The sequence below is a fragment of the Heteronotia binoei genome, chromosome 5 (assembly GCF_032191835.1).
Source record: "Heteronotia binoei isolate CCM8104 ecotype False Entrance Well chromosome 5, APGP_CSIRO_Hbin_v1, whole genome shotgun sequence".
NCBI lineage: Eukaryota > Metazoa > Chordata > Lepidosauria > Squamata > Gekkonidae > Heteronotia > Heteronotia binoei.
In genome coordinates, this window is record NC_083227.1 from 86459206 (window position 1) to 86486322 (window position 27117).

General features: G+C 41.7%; 1 protein-coding gene across 11 annotated transcripts in view; it reads left to right on the plus strand.

The window, feature by feature from the left end:
• ERC2 (ELKS/RAB6-interacting/CAST family member 2) overlaps positions 1-27117 on the plus strand; it is a 1199719-nt gene that overhangs the window by 131713 nt on the left and 1040889 nt on the right. For 6 of the 11 annotated variants that reach the window (XM_060239766.1, XM_060239773.1, XM_060239768.1 and 3 more), the window contains exons 3-4: positions 871-894; positions 1407-1823. In XM_060239766.1, the coding sequence (XP_060095749.1) occupies positions 871-894; positions 1407-1823 (441 nt within the window). The remainder of the gene's footprint in view (positions 1-870; positions 895-1406; positions 1824-27117) is intronic. The other 5 variants (XM_060239767.1, XM_060239769.1, XM_060239772.1 and 2 more) reach the window with 1 other exon arrangement.

Genomic DNA, 27117 nt, shown 5'->3' on the forward strand with positions numbered 1-27117 from the left:
TCCTGGGGACTGTATCACCTCATAACTATGGGGTACAATATAAAAACAAACAAACTGTTCTTTTCTGAGATCTGAATAATCAGGCTGGTAGCCATTAGACACAAGGCATTAATTCAGAGTTGGATCCGAAGTTGCTTGTGTACTTCTGAATGCTGAAGAACTTTCATATTTGTTCTATAATATTGCATAAGAAAGGTCAAACCAGATGCAAAGATGTTCTTATGTTTGCACTATTCATTTAGTGCATTTTTGTCCTGCTTCCTCCAAAGATCTGAATGTGGAGTACATGGTTCTTCCTGTCACACTTTATTTTCACAACAGCACTGTGAAGCTGAGAAAGAGTTGATTCAACCTTTATGTATTTTATGTATTTTAGGAGGGGTTTTACATGATGTGTTATAATTTTTATATTGGTCTATGACCGTAATAAAAAGTTCATTCATTCAACCTTCATGACGGTCTGCAGATCAGCACTTAGGTCTCCCAGATACTAAGATACCCTAGCCACTACACTACATCAGGGCTTTCAGTAATAATGACTGTTATAAACCTATGTGATCTTTCCTGTGTGATCTTTCTTAGTAGCATGTGCATAAGCATTTGAAGAACCGTGTTGTTAGCTGTCTTTAGTCTGCTTGTGGTTCTCTGAATTCAACTCAAGATCTTTCAGTTCTGTATTATAATTGTGACAGCATGAATTGTGTGCATGTGTGTGAGAGCTGCCAAGTTATGTGTTATAAAAGAATAAAATGTATTCTTTTATGTTAATGGTACTTCTAAGTCTATTTTTTTATGTTGAATTTTCTTTGCTTGCACCTAAACTTTCTGTTGATTTGCTTCATTTTTTTTTTCATTTCCCATGCTGTTCAGTTTTTGGATGCCAGGAGAACAAAGGTTTGTTCACTCTTTGCAGTAAATTTATTTGCAAAAATGCAAGCTTGCTTAATTTGTGGCCTTTTATTTACTGGCTATTAATACCATGATCCTGCTTACTAAATGGACTAATAGCTTTCATTACCAGTACCATTTAACAATATCCTTTACTTCCATTTAGAATGCTTAGAACAAATAATCAGTAGAACAGAGCAGACATCTAGTCTGAGAGAATCAAAAAGAGGGCATGTGAGATGCTGTATTTGCTAGTGGAAGTGCAACTGCTCAACATCTTAACTTCCTTGTCTTAGAATTTGTTTGTTCCCAGTTACTAATACTTGTAATTTGCATTGTGTGTCTTTGCGCGTGCATTCATCTCTTCATAATTTTCAGCAGTAACCAAGAAGCTTCATTACAAATGATGTCACTTGCACACTTAGATTTTCACCACTGATTATATTAATTGTCAAGGCGTTATATTTTCACAATTCAACAGAATAAAATTTCATTCAGATTTTCCTTTTGCTTTGCAGCATCTTCAACTAACGATTCAGGCACTCCAAGATGAGCTTCGAACCCAGAGAGACCTTAATCATCTCCTCCAACAAGAAAGTGGAAATCGTGGTGCTGAGCATTTTACCATTGAGCTTACAGAGGAGAACTTTCGAAGACTTCAGGCTGAACATGACAGGCAGGCAAAAGAGTTATTTCTTTTAAGAAAAACTCTGGAAGAAATGGAGCTTAGAATTGAAACACAGAAACAGACACTAAATGCCAGAGATGAATCCATCAAAAAGTTGTTAGAAATGTTGCAGAGTAAAGGTTTGCCATCCAAAGGAATGGACGATGACAATGAAAGAAGTCGAAGGATGGCAGAGGCTGAATCTCAGGTTAATCATTTAGAAGTGATTTTAGACCAGAAAGAGAAGGAAAACATACATCTTAGAGAGGTAAGAAAAGCATATTCATTTTAAAAGTGACTTGTTTAAAATGATTTTGGTAAGGTTTTTGTCACAGTTTGAGAATGAAATGGAAACAGAAAGCCTTTTTATTTACCATTTTGTCAGATTGTCCCAGTTTAACAATATCCTTGTTAAAGTACATGAGAAAAGTGGAACATGTTTAAAAATAGATTATTCTTTGGCAGTGTCTTTTCAATATGTCACTTGTATTTCCTTGGAGGTTATGTTACATCCTTATATTTGTGGTGATTAATGAAAAACTAATGCTTCTGACTTTTTAAAAAAAGGTATCATTATGTAAGAAGTTTTGGAAGCTGTATTAAGGAATGATTTTTTTTCTGTCACTGTGCTGCAGTAGCTTAGTCAAATGCAATCTATTTCCCACATGTATTGTTACCTACCTGACAGAGCACAAATTATTCTCTTCTACTCCATTTGTGTAATTAAGCACTTTTTTTGAAAAGTTATTAGTGGAAGACTTGTAAGGTCTTGCAGGGGGCCTCTCATTCCCCCCTGTATCTCACGACCCATTGGCTGATTACAGACAGGCATTTTGGGCTAGATTGGAAGCGTTCCAAATTGGGCTGGCCCAAAAAGAGTCATCCCTGGGGAGGCGGCTGCATCCCATCCCGGAGGCAGCCTCATGTGCTCAGAGGGGGAGGCACCTCAGAAGCCAGACTGCTCTTCCCCCCCACACACACAAGTTAAGCATTCAAGTGCTCCTGGCAGTTTTTTTTTAAGCTGGAAGCAGCTTGGGGCGGCTTGGCCCTTTCACATGCCAAGGTGCCTCCCTTGCGCCCTTCCACATTCTGCTCAAATATTTGCTGCCACTTCTAGCTTTTTGAGCTGCACTGTGGAGGCAGGAGAATGGGGCAAGTACGGGATGCGGGGCACATGTTTGTGTGTTGAAGAATTTTTCTGGTTGATTTCTAAACCATCTCTGAATTGGCCCAAAGTGCTGGTCTGTAAGTTTCCTCTTTCCCCTGTCATGGCAGCCCCATATTCTCCCCTTTCCCTACTTTCTTCTTCAGCCAACCTATCTTTTATCTGTCCCCCATCTTCAGTTATATTTATTATTTATTTACTTTGCTTATACTCCACCTTTCACCATCAATGGGGAACCAAAGCAGCTTAGCTGGTTCTCCTGTTGTCTATTATATCCTCACAACCCTGTGAGGTAAATTAGGCTAGGAATGTGACTGGCCTAAGGTTCTATGGTGGAGTGGGGATTTTAATTTGGGTCTCCCTCATCTGTAATTCTAATTACTGAATGGAGATCTGGAACCTCTTTGTGGAAATAAAATTCTCAAAAAATGTTTAAAAGTTCATGAGGGATATTCATGTGTTTCTCCTTTATTTCCCTCTTGAGAATTCTAGCACCTCTTTTCCAGAAAAAAAGCCCTGCTAGTATTAAGCACTTTTTAAAAAAGTTATTAGTGGAAGACTTGTAAGGTCTTGCAGGGACCCCAAAACATATTGGCTGGATGATTCTCTTATTTTGATTAGGAAATGTGCCTTAGATCCTAGTACTTTAATGAGAGGCTGTTGTTTGTTCTTTGTTTTATTGTATGTCCCCCACAATGCATTATTGTCTTTTTATTATCTTTCAGCTTCAAGGTTTTGTAGGACATTTTTGTTTGCTAAGCTAAATATTCCTTCTTATAGGGCAGGTTTGCTGGTAAGGGATATTCTGACAGAATATCCAATACAGTCTCCAAATGATAGACACACCTTTTCATATTTTGCTTGAGTGTTCTTTATTTACAACTGTCAAGGAATTACTATGTTATGCCCCTATTAAGTAATCATTTACCACTACCCCTATTCTCCATACACTGTTTTCTTCCTACTTAGATACTATAATCTGAAAGTTACATTGAGTACATTGTTCCAAGTATGACATCTAGAAATTTTCTAGGTTTGTGGAATGATCTGTCTTGTCTGTCCACAGTTGCAGTCTCCATATTTAAGTATTCACAAACGGAGCCATGTTGAGAATGAGATATATTGACAAGTGAGAACCTGCAAGGACTTACGGGGGAGGGAATCTAATTTCTTCTTCCCCCACTATTTACTCTTTCTCTTCCCTGAAAGCCCCCATAGTCTGTCCCCTTTTCCTGCATCCTTTTCTCTTTCTCATCCAACAGCTAAACTACCTTTGTCTCCAATGCCCCTCAGTAGCCTCTACCTAGGAAAACCATGGCCAAGTTGTTTGATGCCTGCTGCTGAGTCAGGGCCACTTTCATGGTAGGGAAGAAAAAGAAGGTATTGGATTTATATCCTGCCCTATACTCTGAATCTCAGAGCGATCACAATTGCCTTAAGGAAGCCTTAAGGACTTGGTGGGAGGTCACATCACTTTCTTCTGTATTCCCCTTCCTGAACTCTCACTCTTTTCATATTCTTGGCAACTCCATACTCTCTTATCTTTCCCTGAATCATTTTATCCTTCTTAGCCTATTCACCAACCTACCTTTTATTTGCATCCTATCTTCAGCTATGTATTATTTAATTTATACCCTGCCTTTCTCCACAGTGGAGACCAAAGCAGCCTACATCATCCTCATGTTCTCTCTCTCTTTTTTATCCTCACAACAATTCTATGAAGTAGGTTAAGCTGAAAGTATGTGTCTGGCCTATCATCACATCTGATTGGCTTTCATGACAGACTGGTGATTTAAACCCAGGTCTCCCAGACCCTACTCTGAAGCTCTAAATGCTGCACCACACTGGCTTTCATACAGCGACTGCTGTTGAATAGTAGCTAGCAGAAGCAGCCAGGCCTAGGTAAGTCATACAACTTGGGGGGGGGGGGGGTGGGATGTTATGAAGTCACTCAGTGTAGCCCTGATGAGTCCTCCCATAAATGCCAAAACAGCCTTGGAAATGGCCTTGCCTTCTCCGCTGCCTGTTACTGTCATAAAAGAAGCATAGAATCCTATGGTTGCCTAGCAATCACCACTGAGGGCTTCTGATTGTTAAAGTTGCAGATGCTCCTTTATAATTTTGTGTTTTTTTAACCCCCCAAAATATTTTGTAGATTTCAGATACTTTTGCAAACTTGTGTTCTTTTTCAGGTTTGTATTTGAAAATCTTTGTCGTGTTCATTCATGGCTCCAATCACCATATTTAAGTATCCTGAAATCTGGCAAACTTGTCTTTTAGACTATACAAGCAGGGAACCTCAGGAAACTTGCAGGGAGGGGGGCATCCACCCCTTAACTATCGATCTCCCCATATCCCTATTTCAACCTTAACCCTTTTATGTCAGTCTTCCCCCTCTTCCCCCACCCCTTATACAGTAGTTAATTTCCCCCTTCTCAATCTCCCCCTCTTCCCCCACCCATTCTCCATTCCCCTCCCCTTTCCCAAGCAATCTCTGTTCCCCTCTTCCCTTCATCCTCTTCTCAGACAATCTCCTTTTCTTTCCCCAATGTGGGAGCTGTGGCAGCAGCTGCCGCAGGGTCCCTGGGACCCACTGCACCCAGGAGCTGCTGCAATAATGGCCTAGAAGTTGGGAACCAACTTTGTCAGGGCCTCCAGGAGACAGCACACCGGCCTCAGGGCCCCCTTCTGGTAAGTGTTCTCTCTGTCTGTAGAAAATGGGGGTTGGGGGTTTTTTTGGGGGGGGGATTTAAACACCCCCAATAGAGATTTTTAGATTTTTCTGCAAACGTGGGGATAACAAGTTTGGAGAAAAATCTCCTTTTCTCTCAGTGCAGGCCTGATCCATTGAGTTAGATATTTACAGATCAAGCATGGAATGGGAGCAGGGGACAGTGAGAATTCATCTTACCTCTGCCTATTTCACAATAACTGCTTGATTCCATTTTAGCTTCCTCGTAGCTAAATCAATGAAAAGGGATTAAGGAACAGCATGCAAAGCTTGATTCTTCATTCAGCTAAGGATGTATGTGAGGTCTACATGTTCAAATATTAATGTGCAATTTTTCATTTTAGCAATGCCTGGTATTTTGATTCAATCACATATTGATTAAATGGAATGTAAAAGAATCCTGTGTACTACAAACAAATTTATTGCATTAGTATTTAATATATCTGTGATACAAATGTTGAAGGTTAATGACATTTTTAAAAAAAGTTATATCAATTGAGTAAATGCCTAACTTGGCAATTGGTTCATGTGAAGGGAAGAGAGACAAAGTAATTCAGGGCTTTTTTTGTAGGAAAAGCCCAGCAGGAATTCATTTACATATTAGGCCAAATCCCCTGATGCCAAGCCAGCTAGAACTGCGTTCCTGTGTGTTCCTGCTCAAAAAATGCCCTGAAGTAATCTTTTAAATACTGGCTACTCGTTAAGGATTGGACTACTTATTTTATCACATAACCTATTAGCAATTAGTTGATGATGGACACTTAGATGGAACATGTGAACACTTTTGTAGACGTAACAATGGAATTACCAAGAAAGTATGAGGAAAGTTTTATGTTACCTCAGAGAAAACTGAATCATTTTGGGAAAATGTAAAACTTTTCTTGGAAGAGTGCCATCTGTTTTTAGAATGGAGAAGGGCAGTGGAATAATAAAAATGGCATCATAATAATTTTGTTAATGTTAAAGAAATATGTTTACATTTGAAAGCTTATTACTTAAATCTGTCCTATACTTTTTTATCCTGACCTTCAGCCAGCAATCTCAGGGTGGTGTGTGTGGTTCTCCCTTCCCAATTTTTATCTTCACAACAACCCAGTGGCCTTTATTACAGCCCTGGAAGTGGGTGGGCTGCTGTTCCATAAAAGAATGAAGCATGCTTGCAAATTCAGAGTTTTTTACATCAGTGTTAATAAATTGGCTGTGTGGTGACCATCAATAAGAATGCACGTTCTAGGCAGAATCAGATGTTCCTTTTTATTTTGCGGTTTGCAGCTGATTCATGACTTGCTCTTGCATTGGCATCCTCATGAAAAATGTGTGAGAATTTAAAGGAGCTCTTTTTAGTAGCGGAATAAAACCCATGTGGTTCTAATTTTTAGTTTTTTGCTAGCAGATAGAGGTAAAAGTTCTCTGCATTTTTCAAAACCATAAAAATGTGTTACAGGCTAGGCAAAAGGCACCCCAGCCAATCCAGCCCTGTGCCTCATTTGATTCTGGGAAGGGGCTCGAACAGCAGCATTGCCTGCCATAATGGCCAGAACTTTTCTTAAATCAATTCAAAGTCAATCTTTTCTAAATCATTTCTAACTTTCCTAAATCTATTCAAAGCCAGTGTCAAAGATGGAAACAGATACTTTTAAAACACTTCCCAAGCTTGCTCTCTTTTGTACCCAGTGGATGTTTTGCCAGGTTTTACAAATATAAAAAAGGTAGAAGGAGAGCCTTTTCCCTATGGCATAGTGATCTCTGGACCATGACAGCAATAACACCCTGCTTTATATAATGGAAGAAGTATTTATTGTGTTAACTGTTTGTACTCTTATTTTGGAATGCTTGCGCTCCACATATGAGGCCATCTTTCTTTCTAATTTTATCATGTTTTTTGAAACATAGGGTTGGAAGACAAATATTTTTTCACAAGTTATCTTATTGTTGTATAAACTGATTGCATTGTGTCTTCCATTTGTTCAGATGTTTTAACTAATAGTATTGATATTGCCTAATCATTTTGTTCAATATTTCATACTAACTCACAGCTGAAAAATTTAACAAACATTTTAGTCACCCATGACTGATTAGTAATAACCAATAACAGGAAATAAATGAATTGTAAAAATAAAACTTATTAGTTTCCCACATAAATGCTATCCAGACCAAATGATCTTTCAGTTTGTTTACTAAACTATTTTGCCATTGGATCCTAAATTTGTATCACATTCTTAACCACTACCCATCAGTTATATTTAACATCTGTATTTAACATCTGTAATTAAGAACAATGTGTAAAGTTACAAAGCCCACTTTGACAAGGAAAATTTACAAACATCAAAGTAATACAATATGCAGTATGTCACAGTGCAGTAATTCAATCCGTTTGCAGGTTGCTCTTAACAAATAGATGTCAAGCTAGTCCAAAAGCGTGGCTCAGCCAACTGTATTCTTCTCTAACCACTTCAGACTTGACCACCTTAAGAAAGCAGAGCTGTACCAGTAATTGATAATGTCCAGTTTTGAGTAGCCTTAGTCTTCAGCTCGCATAAATCTCACAGCAATGTCCCCATGTCTGAAACGGCAGCAAAACAAATTCACAATTTTTCATTCTAACCTAGTGCCTCCCCACCCCCCCACCCCCCAAAAAAACCTGTAGTCATATACTCACTAAATTCCAAGAGGAGAAAAAAAAATACTCTCAGGGGCGGCCAACGGTAGCTCTCCAGATGTTTTTTGCTTACAACTCCCATCAGCCCCAGCCAGCATGGCCAATGGCTGGGGCTGATGGGAGTTGTAGGTAAAAACATCTGGAGAGCTACCGTTGGGCTCTCCAGCTAGCTGTTGGGATGTCTGTTGCCTTCCTTTGGATTGAAATATTATCCTTCTATTCCTAGGCTCAGTGTCCTTGCACTAATCTCCTAGCTGCAGGCTAAAAAGAAACCCTGTGCTGGCTTTCACTCCTTCCTTAAAGTGACCTCAAAGAGATCCTGTTCTGTTCCCACTGAGATCTCTTTAAGGATGGAGTGACGGCCAGCACAGGGTTTCTATTTAGCCTGCAGCTAGGAGATTAGTGCAGTGGAAATGACAAACTTGACATTGGAGATTATTAGGAAAGGGACTGAAAATAAAACAACCAATTTTATAATATCCTTGTACATATCTATGGTGTGCCCTCATTTGGAATACTTAGTGCAGTTCTGGTCACCATACATCAAAGAGGAAACTGCAGAGCTGGAAAAAGTACAAAAGAGGGTAAACAAGACAATTAGGGGGTTGGAGCACCTTTCCCATGAGAAAAGGCTGAAGAATCTGAGACTATTTAGTTTATAAAAGAAATAAATGAGGGATGAGTTGATAGCTACAGACAGTAGCAGTGTTGGTCTGCAGCAGAAGAGCTAGATTTGAGTACAATAGCACCTTATTTTATTTATTTATTTATTTATTTATTTAATTCCATTTTTATCCTGCCTGGCTAGGTGGGCTCAGGGCGGCTTACATGGTCATGCAAGTGCATGAGTATAGACATATAGTATGACATAAAAACCATAAAAAATTGACATTTTGGTGCTATAATCTTAAATTTCAGATTGATGTTGATGTTCTCTGTAGGGCAGATCTTAAATGGTCTTCTCTGCAATTGCTGTAAAACAGATTGCAAGAGTTGGTCCATATGTTATCTAAGAGCTGTAGTGGCCGATGGTCTAGTTTACAAATGCTTGTTGGAAGAGTGCTGTCTTACAGGCCCTGCGGAACTGTATGAGCTCTTGCAGGGCCTAACTTCTTCTGGGAACTCATTCCACCAGCGTGGGGCCACTACAGAGAAGGCTCTGGCTCTAGTTGTCATGAGCCTAGCCTCCTTAGGGCCAGGGATTGAGAGTAGATTTTGTAATCCAGACCGACGTGCTCTCTGAGGAACATGTGGGGAAAGGCGGTCCCTAAGGTATGCAAACCCCAGACCATATAAAGCCTTAAAGGTAAGCACCAACACCTTAAAATGAACCCGGTATAAGATAGGCAACCAGTGCAGCGCTTTCAGTGCAGGTTGGATGTGCTCCCGTAAGGGAAGCCCCAATAGCAACCTGGCTGCCGCATTCTGCACTAGTTGAAGCTTCCAGGTTTGAGACAAGGGCAGCCCCATGTAGAGGGCATTGCAGCAATCCAATCTTGAGGTGACCGTGGCATGGATCACTGTTGCCAAGTCTCTGCGCTCAAGGTAGGGGACCTGCTGCCTTGTCAGCTGAAGGTGATAGAAGGCTGATCTGACAGTGGCTGCCACCTATGCCTCTGTATTTAAGGAGGGATCCAGGAGCACCTCTAAGCTCTTAACCTTGGGTGCCAGTATAAGTGGTGCCCCATCAAAGGTCGGTAATAATCTTCCTGTTCCGGCTTCAGCGCAGCGACATCGAGGGGGAATTGCAGCACTTGCGATCTCCCTTGAATTGCGTGGTTTGAGGGAGTCCGGACACCTGGATACCTGAAGGGACTCCAGAAGAGGAGTCTCTAAGCATGGGGTGTGACAAAACCCAGGACTTTCAGCGGTAGTGGAGCCCTGGGACTCCTTGTTTATCCTGAAGCTTCACCACTACAATTGCCATTTTGTGTGGCACCAGCTATAGCTACCAGTAACAGAACTGCTCGATGTTAAAGCGTTTTGCTACTACAGTCAGCAAAAACCTGCCTTGCAAGTAAGTCTCTCTTGCAATGTTACCTATCAGCTAAACTTTCACTATTATACTAAATCTGACTGTTCAGAACGAGGGGGGAAAAGATCTATGATCCTCCCCCCAAGCAAGACTGGCTTTCAAACTTAAAAGAACAAATTTGCAACAACTGTTATTATTTTAAATAAAAGAAATTGGAGTGAATATTTCCTTATGGATGGTTTTGGTACAAAATTAAACAACACAATATTGGGACTTACAATACAATAATATTATGAGAAAAGGCTTGATGCGATTCTTTTATGTGACAAACTTATCTTGTAATCTGTCTGGACTGATCTAATTTCTATTAGAACTCAGGAGAAGAAAATTCTTAATTGGAAACTTGGAAGAATTTGTTAATTGAGACTAAATTGAATTTCTGGTCTTAATTGTTTTGTAATTGGATTGTTTCACGTTGAGGAGAAGATGGTTTCTCAAACTGAAGTGAATACTCAAAAGAATTTCATGGCCACCATCTTCTCTATTCAGCAGGGAATTGGCTCTTTAACAGAACTCTTATCAGATTGTTTTCAAAAGCTTCTGGACAAATGTGGCGAAACCAATAATATCCAGGATTTGACATCTCAAGGTATACAAGAGATATCTTACGAATTGGAAGAGGCTGATATACAAGTGTCTGAGAATGTATTGTGCAAAGGCGAAATGGAAGAGGCTTCTGATTTTTGGTTGCAGAAAGAGAAAGCACAAATCAACAAGATAAAGAAACAGAAAAGCTACATTGATATAACTTGCAAGTTTGCTGTAATATCAGTCAGGATTAGAAGGGAAAAAAATTGTGGATTCTAGCAAAGTAAGACCCAAGAGAATGAAAATGTGGAAGGCTTTCAGGAAAAAGATTATAAGACTGTTCTTTAATGGGCATAATACTTTGGGACTTAATTTTTGGAATATGATTTTTAAGGGTCCCTTCAAAACTCAAAGCAGGACTATTTGGGGTTTTTTTTCCCCAAATTGAATGGGATTTTTGTTTTGCTTTGTTGTGATTTTTGTGTGAATCTTAAGTCACAATGAAGGTTTAGCAATTGTTAAAAATGAGGGTTTTTAATGATGTTAATAACCTGTAAAACTTTTTAAAATATACCCCAACGTAAGGTTAAAAGGTTAGGTTGTTTAATTAGGATTTGGAGAATTATAGCTAGATTATACACATACATATAAACAAAGGTACGCACACACACATAAGAAGGCGTGTGAAAGGGAATATAAGGAAAATGGGTACATAACTGGATTTTTTTTTTGCCTTTCTTTGAATGGCTGGAGGAGGTGCCCTTTGCTTATTCCCATGCACTGAGATATCTGCCAATAAATTAATCCACTGAGAGTTTTTTTCCCCCCCAAGAAATCTGATATGATTGAGATGAATCTTCCCTATAGATATCTTCTCTTTTAGCAAGGTTTCCTTCTCTGTTTAGCATGATGTTGTAGGAGCAATTTTGCCCTGCTTTGTGTAGTTGGAGATGAGTGCTGCTGTAAAAACAGCATTTCAAGGGGTTTTTTTCCCTTCCCCTCTCACTTTCTCACTTTTTTTTCTTTTTAGGAAACACACCCTTTTTGCCCATTAAAGACAGCTAACTTTTCAAGTAGGTGCCTAAAGTTATCTACATTTGCTAATAAGATGTGCATTATAATTGTATCCAGCTAACTTAGAATCTGTTTATGTTTAATGAGAAGCTTGTTTTATTTTCATTAGCCTTGATTCCTCAGTAATATAGATAAAGAAGCGCAGCTGCTGTTGCTCTAAACTGAAAACCTCTTGGTCAATAAGCTTGTATTGAAGACCAAAATCTGAACTTTTCTTTCGCTTCTTTTCCTTCTCTCTTTGGTTGTTCTATGTAGATTAAAGATACATAGATTTGGTTTTGTATGATCACAGACAAGATAGATAAGAATTTGGAATATGCCACTAAATAATATGTAAAACAGTAGGATTTTATAATAATATCAAAAGGTTATAAAATGTTTATAGAATGTAAAGGTAATATCTATGTACTAATTTTGGATACTTGCAGGTATAATGAACTATACTTTTCCCTTTGTCTCTTTTTTATGTAGTAATAACTGTAACCTACCCTTTTATTTTCTGTACCCTATCCCTGATCCTTCCCCCCATTCCATAATTTTCCATGTAAAACTTAATAAAATTTGTTAAAAAAAAAAAAGGTCGGTAATAAGACCGTGGTTCCTAGACTGTCATGACTTAGGTACAGGACCTCCATCTTCGTTGGATTCAATTTCAGTGAACTCAGCCTGAGCCAGCCTGCCACAGCTTGGAGTGCCATGGTCAGATCTTCTGGGGAGGAGTTGAACTGGCTGCCTATCAGTAGATAAAGCTGGGTGTCATCTGCATACTGATGACATCCCAGCCCAAACCTCTGGGCAATCTGGGCAAGGGGGCGCATGTAGATGTTGAACAACATTGGGGAGAGAACTGCCCCTTGTGGCACACCACATACAAGTGGGTGCCATCGAGATAGTTTCTCCCCTATCACCACCCTTTGTCCCCGACCCTGAACGAAGGAGGAAAGCCACTGTAAGGCCAACCCCTGTATCCCAGCGTCGGTGAGGCAGCGGGTCAGTAACTGATGGTCGACTGTGTCGAACACGGCTGATAGGTCTAAGAGCATCAGTACTGCCAAGTCACCTCTATCCAGATGCTTCTGGAGGTTGTCTATGAAAGCGACCAGAACTGTCTCTGTCCCATGACCCAGGCGCAAACCAGATTGAAAAGGTTTTAGCATGGAAGCGTCATCCAGAAAGCTCTGTAACTATACCGCAACCGCCCTCTTGATAATCTTGCCCAAAAAAGACAAGTTTGATACCAGCCGATAATTTTCCAATACGGCCGGATCCAAAGATGGTTTCTTTAGAAGGGGGCAGACTACTGCCTCTTTAAGAGGCTGAGGGAAGGTCCCTTCAGATAGGGACTGGTTAACAATTTCCCTCAAGGGAGCCCGTAGTTCGCCCTGGCCAGCCTTTATAAGCCAGGATGGACATGGGTCCAGATTACAAGTAGTTGGGTGTACAGTGGAGAGTGTTCTGAACTTCCTCCAAACAGAGTGGAGTGAAATAAAAGCTCGCAAAAGCCTTGCAGCCTATGTCCAGTTCCCTAGCATATAATTTACCCTGTGGTAGGGTAGTTAGTGACGAATTGATCTAAACAATTGTGCTGGGCATGAGCTCGCAAATGCAATCGTGGCCGTAAGTTCTCTTAACAGCTTTGTCTGCCATCTCATAGGTTCTCATAAACAACCTATAGGATGTTCTTGTCACTTCATCGCAGACACGCCACCACTGCCTCTCTAGCCGTCTCAGCTCCTGTTTCATCAGTCTTAGCTCTGGGGTATACCATGGAGCCAGCTTTGAATGGGGAGTTGCCATGGAGAGCCTGTTATGCCAGGTCTCCACAAGCTCATCTAGAGAATCGCCAGGGGGGCAAGGATCTTGCAGGGCTATCTGAAGCTGCATGGGGTCCATTTGGTTCCGCGAGCGAGCTAAAATATGCTTGCCACCCAAACAGGGTTGGAGTGGAACATTCACATGGGCCTTCAGGACATAGTGGTCCGACCATGGCACTGCATCAGCAGTAATACGGTCCACTGTCGCTCCTGCTGCAAAGACCAGATCCAGCAGGTGCCCAGTCTGGTGTGTGGGGGTTGTTATATATTGAGAGAGTCCCAGTGTCGCCATGGATGACACTAGGCCTGTCGCCTGAGTGGAGCATGCGTCATCGGCATGAATGTTGAAATCACCCAAGACCAAAAGCCTTGGGTGTTCCAACATCCAGCCTGCTACAGCCTCCAGAAGGGATGGTATGGTGTTGGTCGGTGCATTGGGTATTCGGTACACCAGCCAAACTCTCTCCTATATCACACACCATTCCAACACATTCAATGCTGGTGATCTTTGGGGACGGAAGCACCCAGAAGGAGTAAGCCTCCCAAATGAATGCCACCACCCCTCCCCCCCACCCGCTAGCCCGTGATTGGTGAAGGACCGAGAAACTGAGAGAGAGCAACTGTCTCCCCAACTCAGTCACCAAGGTCTCGGTCACGCAAGCCAGGTCCATATTCTGCTCTAGCAGAAAGTCCCGAAGGACAGAGGTCTTATTATTAATGGACCTGGCATTACACAACACCAATGTCGGAGGTAGGTGCTTCAACTTGGCCCCGCTGTCTGCAACCGTTGGGATGGGACGCAGGCTGGAAGGAGGCCGAGCATTCTGGTATCTCAGACCCCTTCCCTTAGATCTATGCCTGTTCCCACCAATATAGTTTCCCCTCCCTAGTGACCAACAAGATTTTTTTCGGAGATGAGCTTTTGAGAGCCAAAGCTCCTTTCATCAGACATGATAGAGTTTTATAAAGTTATCCATTGGATGGAGAAAATTGACCAGGAGAACTTTTTCTCTTGACTCCCAAAATACTAAAACTTGAGAGTATCTAGTGAAACTGATGGGCAGTAGATTTAGGATGAACAAAAGGAAATCCTTATTCACATAACAAGTGATTAAAACGTGAAATTCACTGCTATAGGATGTTGTGATAAACACAAGAATAAACCAGTTTAAAAAGGGATCAGACAGATTCAAGGAGGATACGCATGTCAGTGGCTACTACCACTGGTAGCCATGGTGACTAAAGAGAACCTTAACATTTAGAGCCAATAAATACCGATACTAGGAGGCAACATCGGGGGGAAGCCTGGGCCCCTGTGCCTGTTGTTGGATCTCCAGAGGAACTGGTTGACTTCTGTGTAAGATAGGATGCTTAGCTGAGTTATCCACTGGTCTGATCCAGCAGGGCTCTTCATAGGTTTTTATGACTTTAAACAAGACTACCTATAGTTGGATTTGGGCACAGCAGGGTTGCTAAGTCTAATTCAGAAAATATCTGGGAACTTTGAGGGTGGAGCCACACTTTCCCATTCCCAAAATAAATACATAAAAATATAGCAGTGCAGTTCACCTGAATAACGGTCATCATTTCCTCATCACTCATAGCTGCAATTTTAGTAAATGAAAATGAACACACACAAAGCAGCCAAAGTGCACATTTCACTGGGGCTTTACTCACAGGAACTGCTGTTCTTCAGGCTAACACTGGCAAACAAAAAGAGAGAGAGGTGGAGTTTTCCTCCATCCCATAAACAGGTTCCTATACAAAGTCTCCGAAAACAATTCAAAACAAGCACAGAGACCCCGGCCCTTACCGTCTCTACAAAGGCTTCTGAAAAGTACAGGGGCTGCTTTCTCTCTCTCTCTCTCTCTCTCTCTCTCACACACACACACACACACACTCTCTCTCTCTCTCTCTCTCACACACACACACTTAACTGTCTCTGGTTCCTCCATGAGATCTGAAAAGTACATGGGCTATGCTCCTCTTTCTCTCACACAAACTCACATCCACCCACTTGCTCTGAAATGAAAGCAAAACAAACGGAGGGGCTGTGCTCTGACAAGATCTGCTACTGACCCTTCACCATGAAGTACTTTCTGCTCAACTTCAAAGGCACACACACACATTTTAAAACCAGACCTGTTTGCAGGTTTCTAAACCTGCCAGAGATCTAGAAGTACATGGTGACTGTGGGGGTGGGGCTTCCCCCCGCTGGCCAGCTGGCTGGCGGTGGGGGAAAGCCTGTAAAACTGGGGGATCTCCCACTGGGACCTGGGGATTGGGAAGCCTAGGACACATATTATTTTAAAAATGCATACACTTGCTGTGGTCAGTCAAAAGCTAAAAGGGTAAACACCTTGTTGGAATACTTGCAGTTGAATAAGAATAATATATGGCTCTAAGGATAATGAGGTGTGACATAAAATAGAGGCAAGGGGCCTTATAAGAAAAGATCAATTAAGTTTTAATATTAATGCAATGTCCAATATGTATTACAAATGGAGAACTGCAAGGCCTTGCTGGGTGTATCTCATTGTCCACATATTCCACTTTCCATACTGTTTCCTCCTTACCTCAGCCTGGCAGCCTGCATATCCTCTACCCTTTCCCGGCTTCCTTCTCTCTCTTCTACTCACCAACTGGCTTTTCTTTTATCTCACCTCCCCCACAGTCTCTAGCTTTTCCTTCTTCCCTTCTTGCCAAAAGTAATACAGTAGCTAGTCATGCAGACAGAGGGTGTCTGGTAGCCAGCCACTACAAGGCACAGCCAAGTCATCAAGTAAGCACAGTGGCAACACTCTTGGACATGTTATGTTTAATTTTGTCTCTTGACACAGGAGGGTTATGTGAGTTGTGTGGTTAAGCAATGTAGTTACCACAGCTGGGCCTGGGTGAAGGCTACTCAATCCCCTGGTCCCAGCAGGGGAATCCCTGGTTTTTCAGGCTCCACCCTTGCCTCAGCCAGCTGGCCAATAGGGGAAGCCCTGCTCCCACAGCCACCATGTGCCTTTAGATCTCCCACAGGTTTAGAAGTCTGCAAACACGTCACATTTTAAAACATGTGTGTGCACACCTTTAAATTTGAGCAGGAAGTGAAAGTTGCATTGAGAGGAGCCAGCAGCAAAGCCACGTGTGTGTGTGTGTGAGAGAGAGAGTGCTGAGTTCCTCTGCTTGCTTTGGTTTAAGACATCTTTGTATAGGAATCAGAGCCAGTTATTGTGTGTGTGTGTGTGAGAGAGAGAGAGAGAGAGTGGAAGTGAGAACAAGAGAGAGCACAGTCTCTCTGCTTGTTTTTGGATTTATTTCAAACGTCTTTGTATAGAAACCTGTTTATGGGATAGAGGAAAACTCCACCTCTCTCTCTCTTCATTTGCCTGTGTTAGTCTGAAGAAGCTGGTTGGAAATACAGCAGCTCCTGTGCGTTAAAGCCCCAGTGAGATCACAAAAGTGTGTGCTTGCAAACTCTGTTTATTTTGGCTGCTTTGTTAATGTGTGTTCACTTTACTGGGGAGACAAGGAAATGAATACTATTCTGGGGGAATTGTACTGCTGTATTTTTATTTATTTTAGGGAATGGGAAAGTCTTTTGACTCCACCCCAAAGTCCCAGGTATTTTCTGAGTTGGACTTGGCAACTCTGCTTGGGTGAGTTTTGTAATTTGCTTGGTAGTGGGTTACCTAGGTGAGTCATTTTCTCATAGCTGGGTCTGGGTGAGTCACATGACAATGACTTGCCTGGGGGAGTTCCATGATGGCAGCACTGAATCTAGCCAAATTGGGCAAGTTGTACAGTGCCCTTTGCTGGGTCAAGTTGAATTATGTCACATTGAGTGATTGGATAGCCATTGCCAAGCCTGAGTGAGTTGTACTAATTGCATGATAGTGAGTTGCCCAGGCAAACTGTATGAGGGACATTGTCAGGTCCACCAATTGCATAGGTGCAAGCCATCAAGTTGTTTCCTGCAGAGCTGGCTCAAGTTGCTCAAGTTATGTGGATTGACTGCTGATTGCTGCTAGGCCTGACCCTGAGGACTTCTCTTTCCAGTGGAGGAGGCACTTTCCAGGACTGTATTGGTCTCCTAGACCGTTCCTGCTCTCTTCCCCTGCCTTTTATTTCTTTATTTTTTATTTATCAGATTTATATCCCATCCTCCCCTGACAGGCTCAGGATGGCTAACAACATTTTAAAAACATTAGCAAACATATTAAAATTAGATTTATAAAAACATTTTTGTATATATTAAAAATCCGAGATGGCAAGCTTCTGTTTTCCATACTGTTAATTCAGTGAGATTGCTGAATCTGAAGGTAATAGCCACCTCCCCCTAACCATTAAAGGCGAGTTTGAAAAGTTCAGTCTTACATGCCCTGCAAAACTGTGGCAGGTCCCGCAGAGGCCTGATGTTTTCGTGGAGGGCATTCCACAAGGTGGGGGCTGTTACCGAGAATGCTCTGGCTCTAGTGCTGGTCAATTGAGCTTCTTTCAGTCCAGGGATCTTTTGAGACCCTGAACGTAGTATGTATGGGGAAAGGTGGTCCTGAAGGTAGACAGGTCCCAGGCCATATAGGGCTTTAAAGGTTATAACCAGCACCTTGAAGCTTGAACCAGCACCTTTTATTGAGAAACCAAGGCTTAAAGACTGGCCTTATTGTTGTGGGTGCCTAGCAACCTTAAAATTTTCATCAAGATCACAGAGGGCATTCGTACTTACAGCTACAGGAACTACTTCTGTTCCTTGTGAGCCCATCATTTTTTTAAATAGAATCATAGAATTGGAAGGGACTTCCAGGGTCATCTAGTCCAACCCCCTGAACAATGCAGGAAACTCACAAACACCTCCCCCTAAATTCACAGGATCTTCATTGCTGTCAGATGGCCATCTAGCCTCTGTTTAAAAACCTCCAAGGAAGGAGAGCCCACCACCTCCCAAGGAAGCCTGTTCCACTGAGGAACAGCTCTAATGGTCAGGAAGTTCTTCCTAATGTTGAGCCGGAAACTCTTTTGATTTAATTTCAACCCATTGTTTCTGGTTCTACCTTCTGGGGCGACAGAAAACAATTCCACATCATCCTCTAGATCACAGCCCTTCAAGTACTTGAAGATGGTGATAATATTACCTTTCAGCCACCTCCTCTCCAAGCTAAACATCCCCAGCTCCTTCAACCTTTCATCATAGGACTTGGTCTCCAGACCCCTCACCATCTTTGTTGCCCTCCACTGGACCCATTCCAGCTTGTCTATATCCTTCTTATAATGTGGTGCCCAAAACTGATCACATGCAGAACTTTACATTTATCCGTTAAAATTCATTTTATTGGTTTTAGCCCAGTTTTCCAGCCTGTCAAGGTCATCCTGTATCCTGTTTCTGTCTTCTACTGTATTTGCAACTCCTCCCAATTTAGTATCATTGGCAAATTTAATAAGTATTCCCTCTATTCTATCATCCAAATCATTTATAAAGATGTTGAACAAAACAGGTCCCAGGACAGATCCTTGAGGCACTCCACTTGTCACTCCTTTCCAAGAGGATGAGGAACCATTCACAAGCACTCTTTGGGTGCGATCTGTCAACCAGTTACAGATCCACCTAACGGTACCAGGATCCAAACCACATCTTACCAACTTGTCAATAAGGATAGTATGTGGAACCCTTTTCAAAAGCCTTAGTGAAATCAAGATAAACGATGTCTACAGCATTCCCCTGATGCAGCAAGGTAGTCACTTTCTCAAAAAAAAGAGATCAGGTTAGTCTGACATGACTTGTTCTTGAGAAAACCATGCTGGCTCTTAGTAATCACATCCATTCTTTCTAAATGTTCCAGGACCGACTGTTTGATGATCTGTTCTAAAACTTTTCCAGGGATAGACGTCAAGCTGATGGATCGGTAGTTACCCGGATCATCTATTTTCCCCTTCTTGAAGATGGGGACAACATTCGCCTGCCTCCAATCTTTCGGCACCTTTCCTGTTCTTCAAGAATTCTCAAAAACAATAGCCAGAGGCTCAGAAATTACATCCACAAGCTCTTTTAGAACCCTTGAATATAATTCATCTGATCCTGAGGACTTAGTTTCATTTAAAGAAATTAGATGTTTATGTACTACCCCTATGCTGATCCTAGGTTGGAACTTTATACCCTCCTTATATGTTCTGTTTTTGCCATGTTGAGCACCATTTCCCTCAGAAGAGAAGACTGAGGAAAAGTAGGAATTAAGCAGTTCCCTCTTCATTACCTGTTAAAATTTCACTTTCTTCCCCTCGCAATGGCCTACCATGTCCTTGCTCTTTTTCTTATTCTGAACATAAGAAAAGAACCCTTTTTTTATGTTTTTAGCATCTTTAACCAGCCTAAGCTCATACTGAGCTTTAACTTTCTTAACTTTTTCTCTACAAGCACTGGTGATTTGTTTATATTCATCCTTGGTTATAAGTCCCTCCTTCCATTTCCTAAAGGAGTCTTCTTTATTTCTTAAGCTGTTTATGGAGCCAACTCAGCTTCTTTAGACTTTTCCCATTTTTTCTTCTCATACGAATCGTCTGTGATTGCACTTTCAATATTTCGCTTTTAAGAAACTCCCACCCCTCCTGAACCCCCTTCTTCCTAAGTATTTCTGACCATGGGATTTTACCTAGCATAGTTCTAAGTTTATCGAAATTTGCCTTTCTGAAGTCCAACCTATAAGTCTGACTGCGTATAGTTTTTCCGTTCCCTAAGGCTGTAAATTCCAAAATCACATGGTCACTACTGCCCAACGTGACCACTATTTTCACTTCTTCAATCAATTCTTCCTTGTTGGTGAGAATCAAATACAAGATAGCAGGTCCCCTTGTTTCCTTCTTCACTTTCTGGAAAACTGATTTTATTTTAGATTTTTCCCCCTGCTAACTTTTCTCAGGTTTGTCAAAGAATTCCCTGCTATCCCTGGGTTGGTATTTGAATCCATACTCTGTGGCCTGTCTTAGAGTTAAATTTAATGATTTCGTTACATTTATAACAAAACATGCTCTTCTTTTAAGGAGCTCAGAATGGCTGTTTAATCTTACAACACGCCTTGAGGCATGATTAATGTGCATGATCAAATGTGCACATCTGCCCCCTGCTTCCTGCCCATCCTTACCTTGTCCTAGAGCCAGTTTGGTGTAGTGGTTAAGTGTGTGGACTCTTATCTGGGAGAACCGGGATTGATTCCCCACTCCTCCACTTGCACCTGCTGGAATGGCCTTGGGTTAGCCATAGCCCTGGCCGAGGTTGTCCTTGAAAGGGCAGCTGCTGTAAGAGCTCTCTTAGCCCCACCCACCTCACAGGGTGTCTGTTGTGGGGGAAGAAGGTAAAAGAGATTGTGAGCCGCTCTGAGACTCTTCAGAGTGGAGGGCGGGAGATAAATCCAATATCTTCTATCTTCTTCTAGGATGGGCTGGGACCGGAGTAAATAGCTACTGGATGCTTCCTAGTAGCAAACCTCTGAAGCACATGCATGGTACATTTCCCAGCTGTTTGAAAAGCTAGGGCATGCCATGCCTGTGTCCGCACACACAGGAGTATCTGAATGGTCCTCTGAGCATGTGCATGGCCTGTGTCTATTGCAGGCTCTCTGTGATTGCCATGGCACACCTCTTCCTGGAGCAGCTTTTTCAAAGCCAAGAGACTGCCACAGCAAATTCTTGGTGTGATCACACCCATACTCTCAGCCTAACCTATCTCATTCAGGGAGAAATCCTATATAGGTCTACTGAGAAAGAAGGCCTAGTAGTAAGTGCACATATGGGAGAGGGTCAATAAATCTTTATCAAGTGTGTTCAGTATTTTTGTTGAAACCATCTGGCAACCCTGCAGAGGAGGCAGCCCTTCAGTTACCCTGGCCCAAGTCATTTAGTGCCTTAAAGGTAAGATATGGCATTTTGAATTGTCCAGAAATAGATGGGAAACAGTGCAGTTCTTTTAGCACAGGGGTAATACTCTGCTCCTGATGGTATACTGAAGTTTCTGGATAATTTTCCTGAGTATCGAAACAATTTAACCTGGGTATGATTAGAGCACAGATCACCATGGCCAGATCGTTCATTGCTACTGCAAAACATAGAGTGCCTACTTTTATTTCTTACATTACTTATCATAGCTGGTGTTTTAGGTTTTAAAAACCCCTTTTGTATGTAAATGTCAGAAAACATCTGTGATTTTTTTAATCGTGGAAATCTGGCACAGATGTTTAGTATTACTTTTTTAAAAACATGGCGATCACACATGCTTTACTCTAAGTACCATTAAGTATTTTTTTATTATTGCTATTAAAATATTGCCTTCAGCAAAGTCTGACTAAATCTGTTGTAAAGTCTAATGTTAAAATTCCATTAGGTTTTTTATACATACATATACTCTCACACACGTTCTCTGTATATACATATACATACTTAATTTTTCCCACTACATTCAAAATTTGATTTTATATGAGACCCAAAGGGTTGAATTTGATATATCGTGTTTGTGTCGTTTCCCCCCTTTTTTAAGAATGTAATTTGAAAATTTTAGATGTGAAAAAATTTAAATTGTTTTTGTCTTTGGAAACAGCCATGTTAAAGGATGAACCTTGGTGATGGAACCTGAGCTCTACTTGTGTGAATTATTTATTGCATGGTTTTCTGAAGTTCTTAATGGAGCAAAGTTCCTTTTTCGATAGATCAAATGCTTTAGAGACTTTTTGTGTTTACTGTAAATGCCTTTCACTGGTACTGGTAGAAATTTACTGAGGAAATCTTTTATTGACACCGGGCATTTGTTTCCCTACCCCTCTTGAGAAGTAAGTAGCATAGATTAACAACTGCTTCAGCTCCAGCCTCTTTATTACATTCATTACTGTTTCTCTTCTTTTTACTTCTGTTGGCCAGGCTCAGAATATTAAATTAAAAAGTGATAGAAAATGTCATTTATTTAAGTATATAAGGCAAGATCATAATTACCTTCCCACAAAGCTCTGAGGATTTTGGAAATACTATATTTGCTATCAGTATTTCCCTGCAAAAAATATTATCAAGCAATTATTTTCTTTTAAAATTCAGAGGATCCACCAAAATGTAATATTTTGAAGTGACCAAATAGGTGTGGATGAGAATTTTGTATTCTTGGCAAGCATCTCATATAGGAAAAAATAGGCTCACCCAATGATGCTCTGGAGAACAGTAATTACTTTTAATATAAGCTTGTTAAGCTGTTCTTATGGCTAGTGTTATCTTGCTAGTGTACTCAGTTATATCATTTTTAAAAAATCAAGTATATTAAGGATTGTAAGGCATCAGCCTAGACTTGGTGGGTTTGGGAGGGGGCATGGCCAGGATCTAGCAGGCCTCTTCGGCACCAAGGCTGGTTCTAGATTTTGGAAGGCCCTGGACAGGGAGTGTCCAGGCCCCCCTCCCCTTGTCTTCCCACTCCACCAGATTCCATGCCACCTAGGGTTGCCAGGCCCCCTCTTCACACTGGTGAGGGGATTTTGGGGGAGGGAATGTTATAGATGTCCACCATGTGATTATATCACCTGGAAGTGACATCACCACATTGGGGACATCACACAGTGATGCTCTGGTTTTTGGGCAAAACTCTGTGTTAAAGTCAACTTCCTATGGGCAGTCTTCGTCCTATGAAGGAAACCTCCAAACATAATTTTCAGCAGCAACAAGCAGTTTATTGGTATACACGTCTGCAGGCATGGAGAGAGCACCACCTGAGAAAGGTGTGGTCTCTGAAGTCTGTGTACAACACAGCTCATTTTTAAGGCTCCCGATGCATAGCCCCTAACTGTCCCTTTGACCAATGACAGATCTTAGACGAAGGGCTCCCACTTTGGTTTGTCACCGACACCGATGACCCTATATGGACATCCCGTCCCCCCTTTGTCCGGCATGATTATTACTTGCTGAGTGAGAAGAAAAAAACACAGATTTGCAGAGATAGCATTATAAGATTTGGGACTTTTTAGCATGAGTAATGGCGAGAGGAATAAATAGCTAATTGCAGCGATAGCAATTTTAACGAAGTTTGAGACTTTCCATGACTAATTGCCCGCAAGGCGTTTTTACCGTCTGGTCTTATCTTGGGCAATTTCTGACATGGTCTGCTGTATTTCACATGTCCAGGCTACTTACTGACAGAGCCTATATTTTAGTCTAGTAACCAGTTTAGGGTGTGGTGTCCCAAGAGACCTGTATTTTACCCTTATCAATTCCCCCATTTTCTTTTTAAATTTATTTCTCTTGGGCACCACTAGGCAGCATATTCCCTACCTTCAATAAAATCAGTTTACCTTCCCTCTGAGTCCTATTTTTCTATGGCTGCTTTCACAGCTTTAGTCACTATGGCCTGAGTTACTGGGATCAAACAAGCCAGCATCATTAAACCTCCTAAGATTAATACTCCCATCAAGAGGGCTTGTTTCCAATTAGTGAAGAGACCCCATAGCCACCCTCCTCTATCTAACGCTCCAGTCCAGGCTTGGACTGGCACATGAGAGATTTTGCAATCTCTGAAGCAATATCTTGTACACTTTCCCATTATTATTTATATTAAGACAACAATTTGTAAAATTAAATTTTCCACAAACACCACCATTTTTAGCTAGTAAATAATCTAAGGCCAAGCGATTTTGATATATAGCAGCACGCATCTGAGTCTGTTGTTTAGCTAATAAATCTAAAGCCATGGCAGTCTAATTGGTTATGATTTTCACCACAGCCTGCAGTCTAATAATACGGTTAAGCATATATATAGGTGTTCTATATCTCCAAGATCCATCCTGTGCCCAAGTAGCCGGTCCATAATATTCTATTATGCGCTGTGGGGGCCATTTATTTCCCCACTGTGTTCCTCCAATATCTAGGGAACGTTTGGATCTAATGTAGTCATCAAACAATGGAGTCCCTAAAACGACCCCAACATTTGATGGTAAAAGAAAGACACTGGAAAGTATTGTTCCAATAAGGCAAGTCCCTTGCCATCTACTGGGCAAAAGTATATAAGCTCTTTTTCCACAAATCCAATACAATCCCTCAGGAGCCCTCCACTGCTCAGAGGGATTTGAAGCATTTTTCAAATACTGATTTATACTGCTAATATTTATTTTTTTCCATAGCTGAAAATTTTCTGTTATATTGCCCTCTACCCCCACCCATGTTGGTTCTGCTTTGAGGCTGTTAACTAGCAACATCTGGTGGCACAAAGAGTGCTCAACTTCTCTTCCGTTTGTTCACAACCCCTTCCCGAGAAATACACAATTCCTTATCTTAAACCAGTGGGTAGGACCTTGATGTTAATCTAAGGCCACCTTTTATTCATAAGTAGACCTTTCCACAAATGTGACAGTTTGATTGCCCAACTAGGGCTAAAAAATAGCTGCCAGGCTTTTAGGATGACAAACCTTTCATCTTAAGCCTCTTTAAATTTAGTGTTACATAAAATGTGCTTATTTCCTTGAACCAGTTTGGGCTTAGGGGTGGACAGTTTTTCTGTCCTGTCTTTAAATTTACAGGCCAGCATGTTTGTGATGTAATTGGGCAACTGACTCTCCCTTTATCAATCAGTATCCCAATTAACCCTGGGAATTGCATTTCTGTCTGTTATTAGTACACTCCTCACTCCATACCAACTATTTGGGTTTTATATTGCATACAGCTTTCAGGTATTTTTTCTTATGTGTATTCGCAGCAGTCTCTCTTTTTTTCTTAACCCCTGCATTTCCCAGCATTTAATACATTTGGCTGTGTGACTATAATACACTGGCATACTGGTAACAATACAACAAAGCACAGCAACAAAGATTTGCAAAGCATGCATGATTAAAACCTAGGGTTAAATCAAAGCGTTCAAACAAGAATGCTTTTAATTGGAGATGTTGAGCATTTGTCACTCACACTGCCTTGTAGTGTGAGTTAAAAACACTTCGTATCTGGGGGGAGGAAATGCACCACCAGAACTTCCTGTCACACAAATTTCCTAATCATTTTTACTACTTGTATAGCAGACTCCCAAGCTTATAAACAAGTGAGGGCCACCCCTGTACAACAAGATTTAACATGCAGAGAAAATAAGCCATCGGTTATTCCCCCCTCCTTTCTCTTGAATCCTAACTGCAATCACAAACTCCTCTTGAGTGGTGACATGCAGATGAAAAGGGCTTCCGCATGTTGGGGAGCCCTAGAACTGGGGCAGAGAGGAGGCTGGATTTTAGTTTCTGGAATGCCTTCTCTTCAGCCCTGGTCTATTCCAATTTATCAGGACATTCATCTCTTAATTTGCTGATAAGGAAAGAGGTTATGGCTGTAAACCCCTCTACTGAATTTTTACAAAAAAACTTTTTACCGAGCCAAAAAAACCTTGTGGCTGTCTTTTGGTAAGGGGGAAGTGCAGGTCCCAGCTTCCCTGGACTTTTTTGGGGTCCAGGAGTTTCTTTCCCTCTTTTAACAAATGTCTTACATACTTCTCCTGGGGTTGGCAAAATTTATTTATTTATTTATTTTTATTTATTTAGAATTTATATCCCGCCCTTCCCACGAGTGGCTCAGGGCGGCTTCCAACAATAGATCCCACATAAAATTAACAATATTTAAACATATAAGGGAATGGCGATTTAAAACAGATAAAACAGATAAAACCATAAATATTAATAAATATTCAGAATATACATAAAAAAGAAATCTGGCAAGTTGTGTTAAATTCTCAAGCTAGGTATGGGCTAGCCGGAAGAGGGTCGTCTTACAGGCCCTGCGGAACTGAACAAGGTCCCGCAGGGCCCTCACTTCTTCCGGCAACTGATTCCACCATGTAGGGGCCATAACAGAGAAAGCCCTTTCTCTGGTGGATTTCAAGCGGGCTTCTTTCGGCCCAGGGACAGTAAGGAGATTTTGTGTTCCCGACCTCAGTACTCTCTGGGGTACATGCGGGGAAAGACGGTCCTTCAGGTAGACAGGTCCCAAGCCATATAGGGCTTTAAAGGTGATAACCAGCACCTTGTACCAGACTCGGTATATCACTGGAAGCCAGTGCAGGGTCTGGAGACCCGGCTGAATGTGTCCCTACTTTGGGAGACCCAGTAACAGCCGGGCCGCGGCGTTCTGCACCAGCTGCAATCTCTGAGTTCGTGACAGGGGCAGCCCCATGTAGAGGGCATTACAGTAGTCCAACCTCAAGGTGACCGTAGCATGGATCACTGTTGCTAGGTCGTCGCGCTCCAGGAAGGGGGCCAACTGCCTTGCCCGCCTAAGGTGAAAAAACGCGGACTTGGCAGCGGCTGCTATCTGAGCCTCCATCTTTAAGGACGGCTCCAATAACACCCCCAAGCTCTTGACCCTGTCCGGCGCTACCAGCGGCGCACCGTCAAAGGCTAGTAGGGGGATTCCCCTTCCCGGGCCGTGGCGACCCAGGCAAAGGACCTCTGTCTTCGCGGGATTAAGCTTCAGCCCGCTTAGTCTGAGCCACTCAGCCACGGCATGTAATGCCCGATCTAGATTTTCTGGGGCGTGGGTCGGCTGGCCGTCCATCAGTAGGTAGAGCTGGGTGTCATCAGCGTACT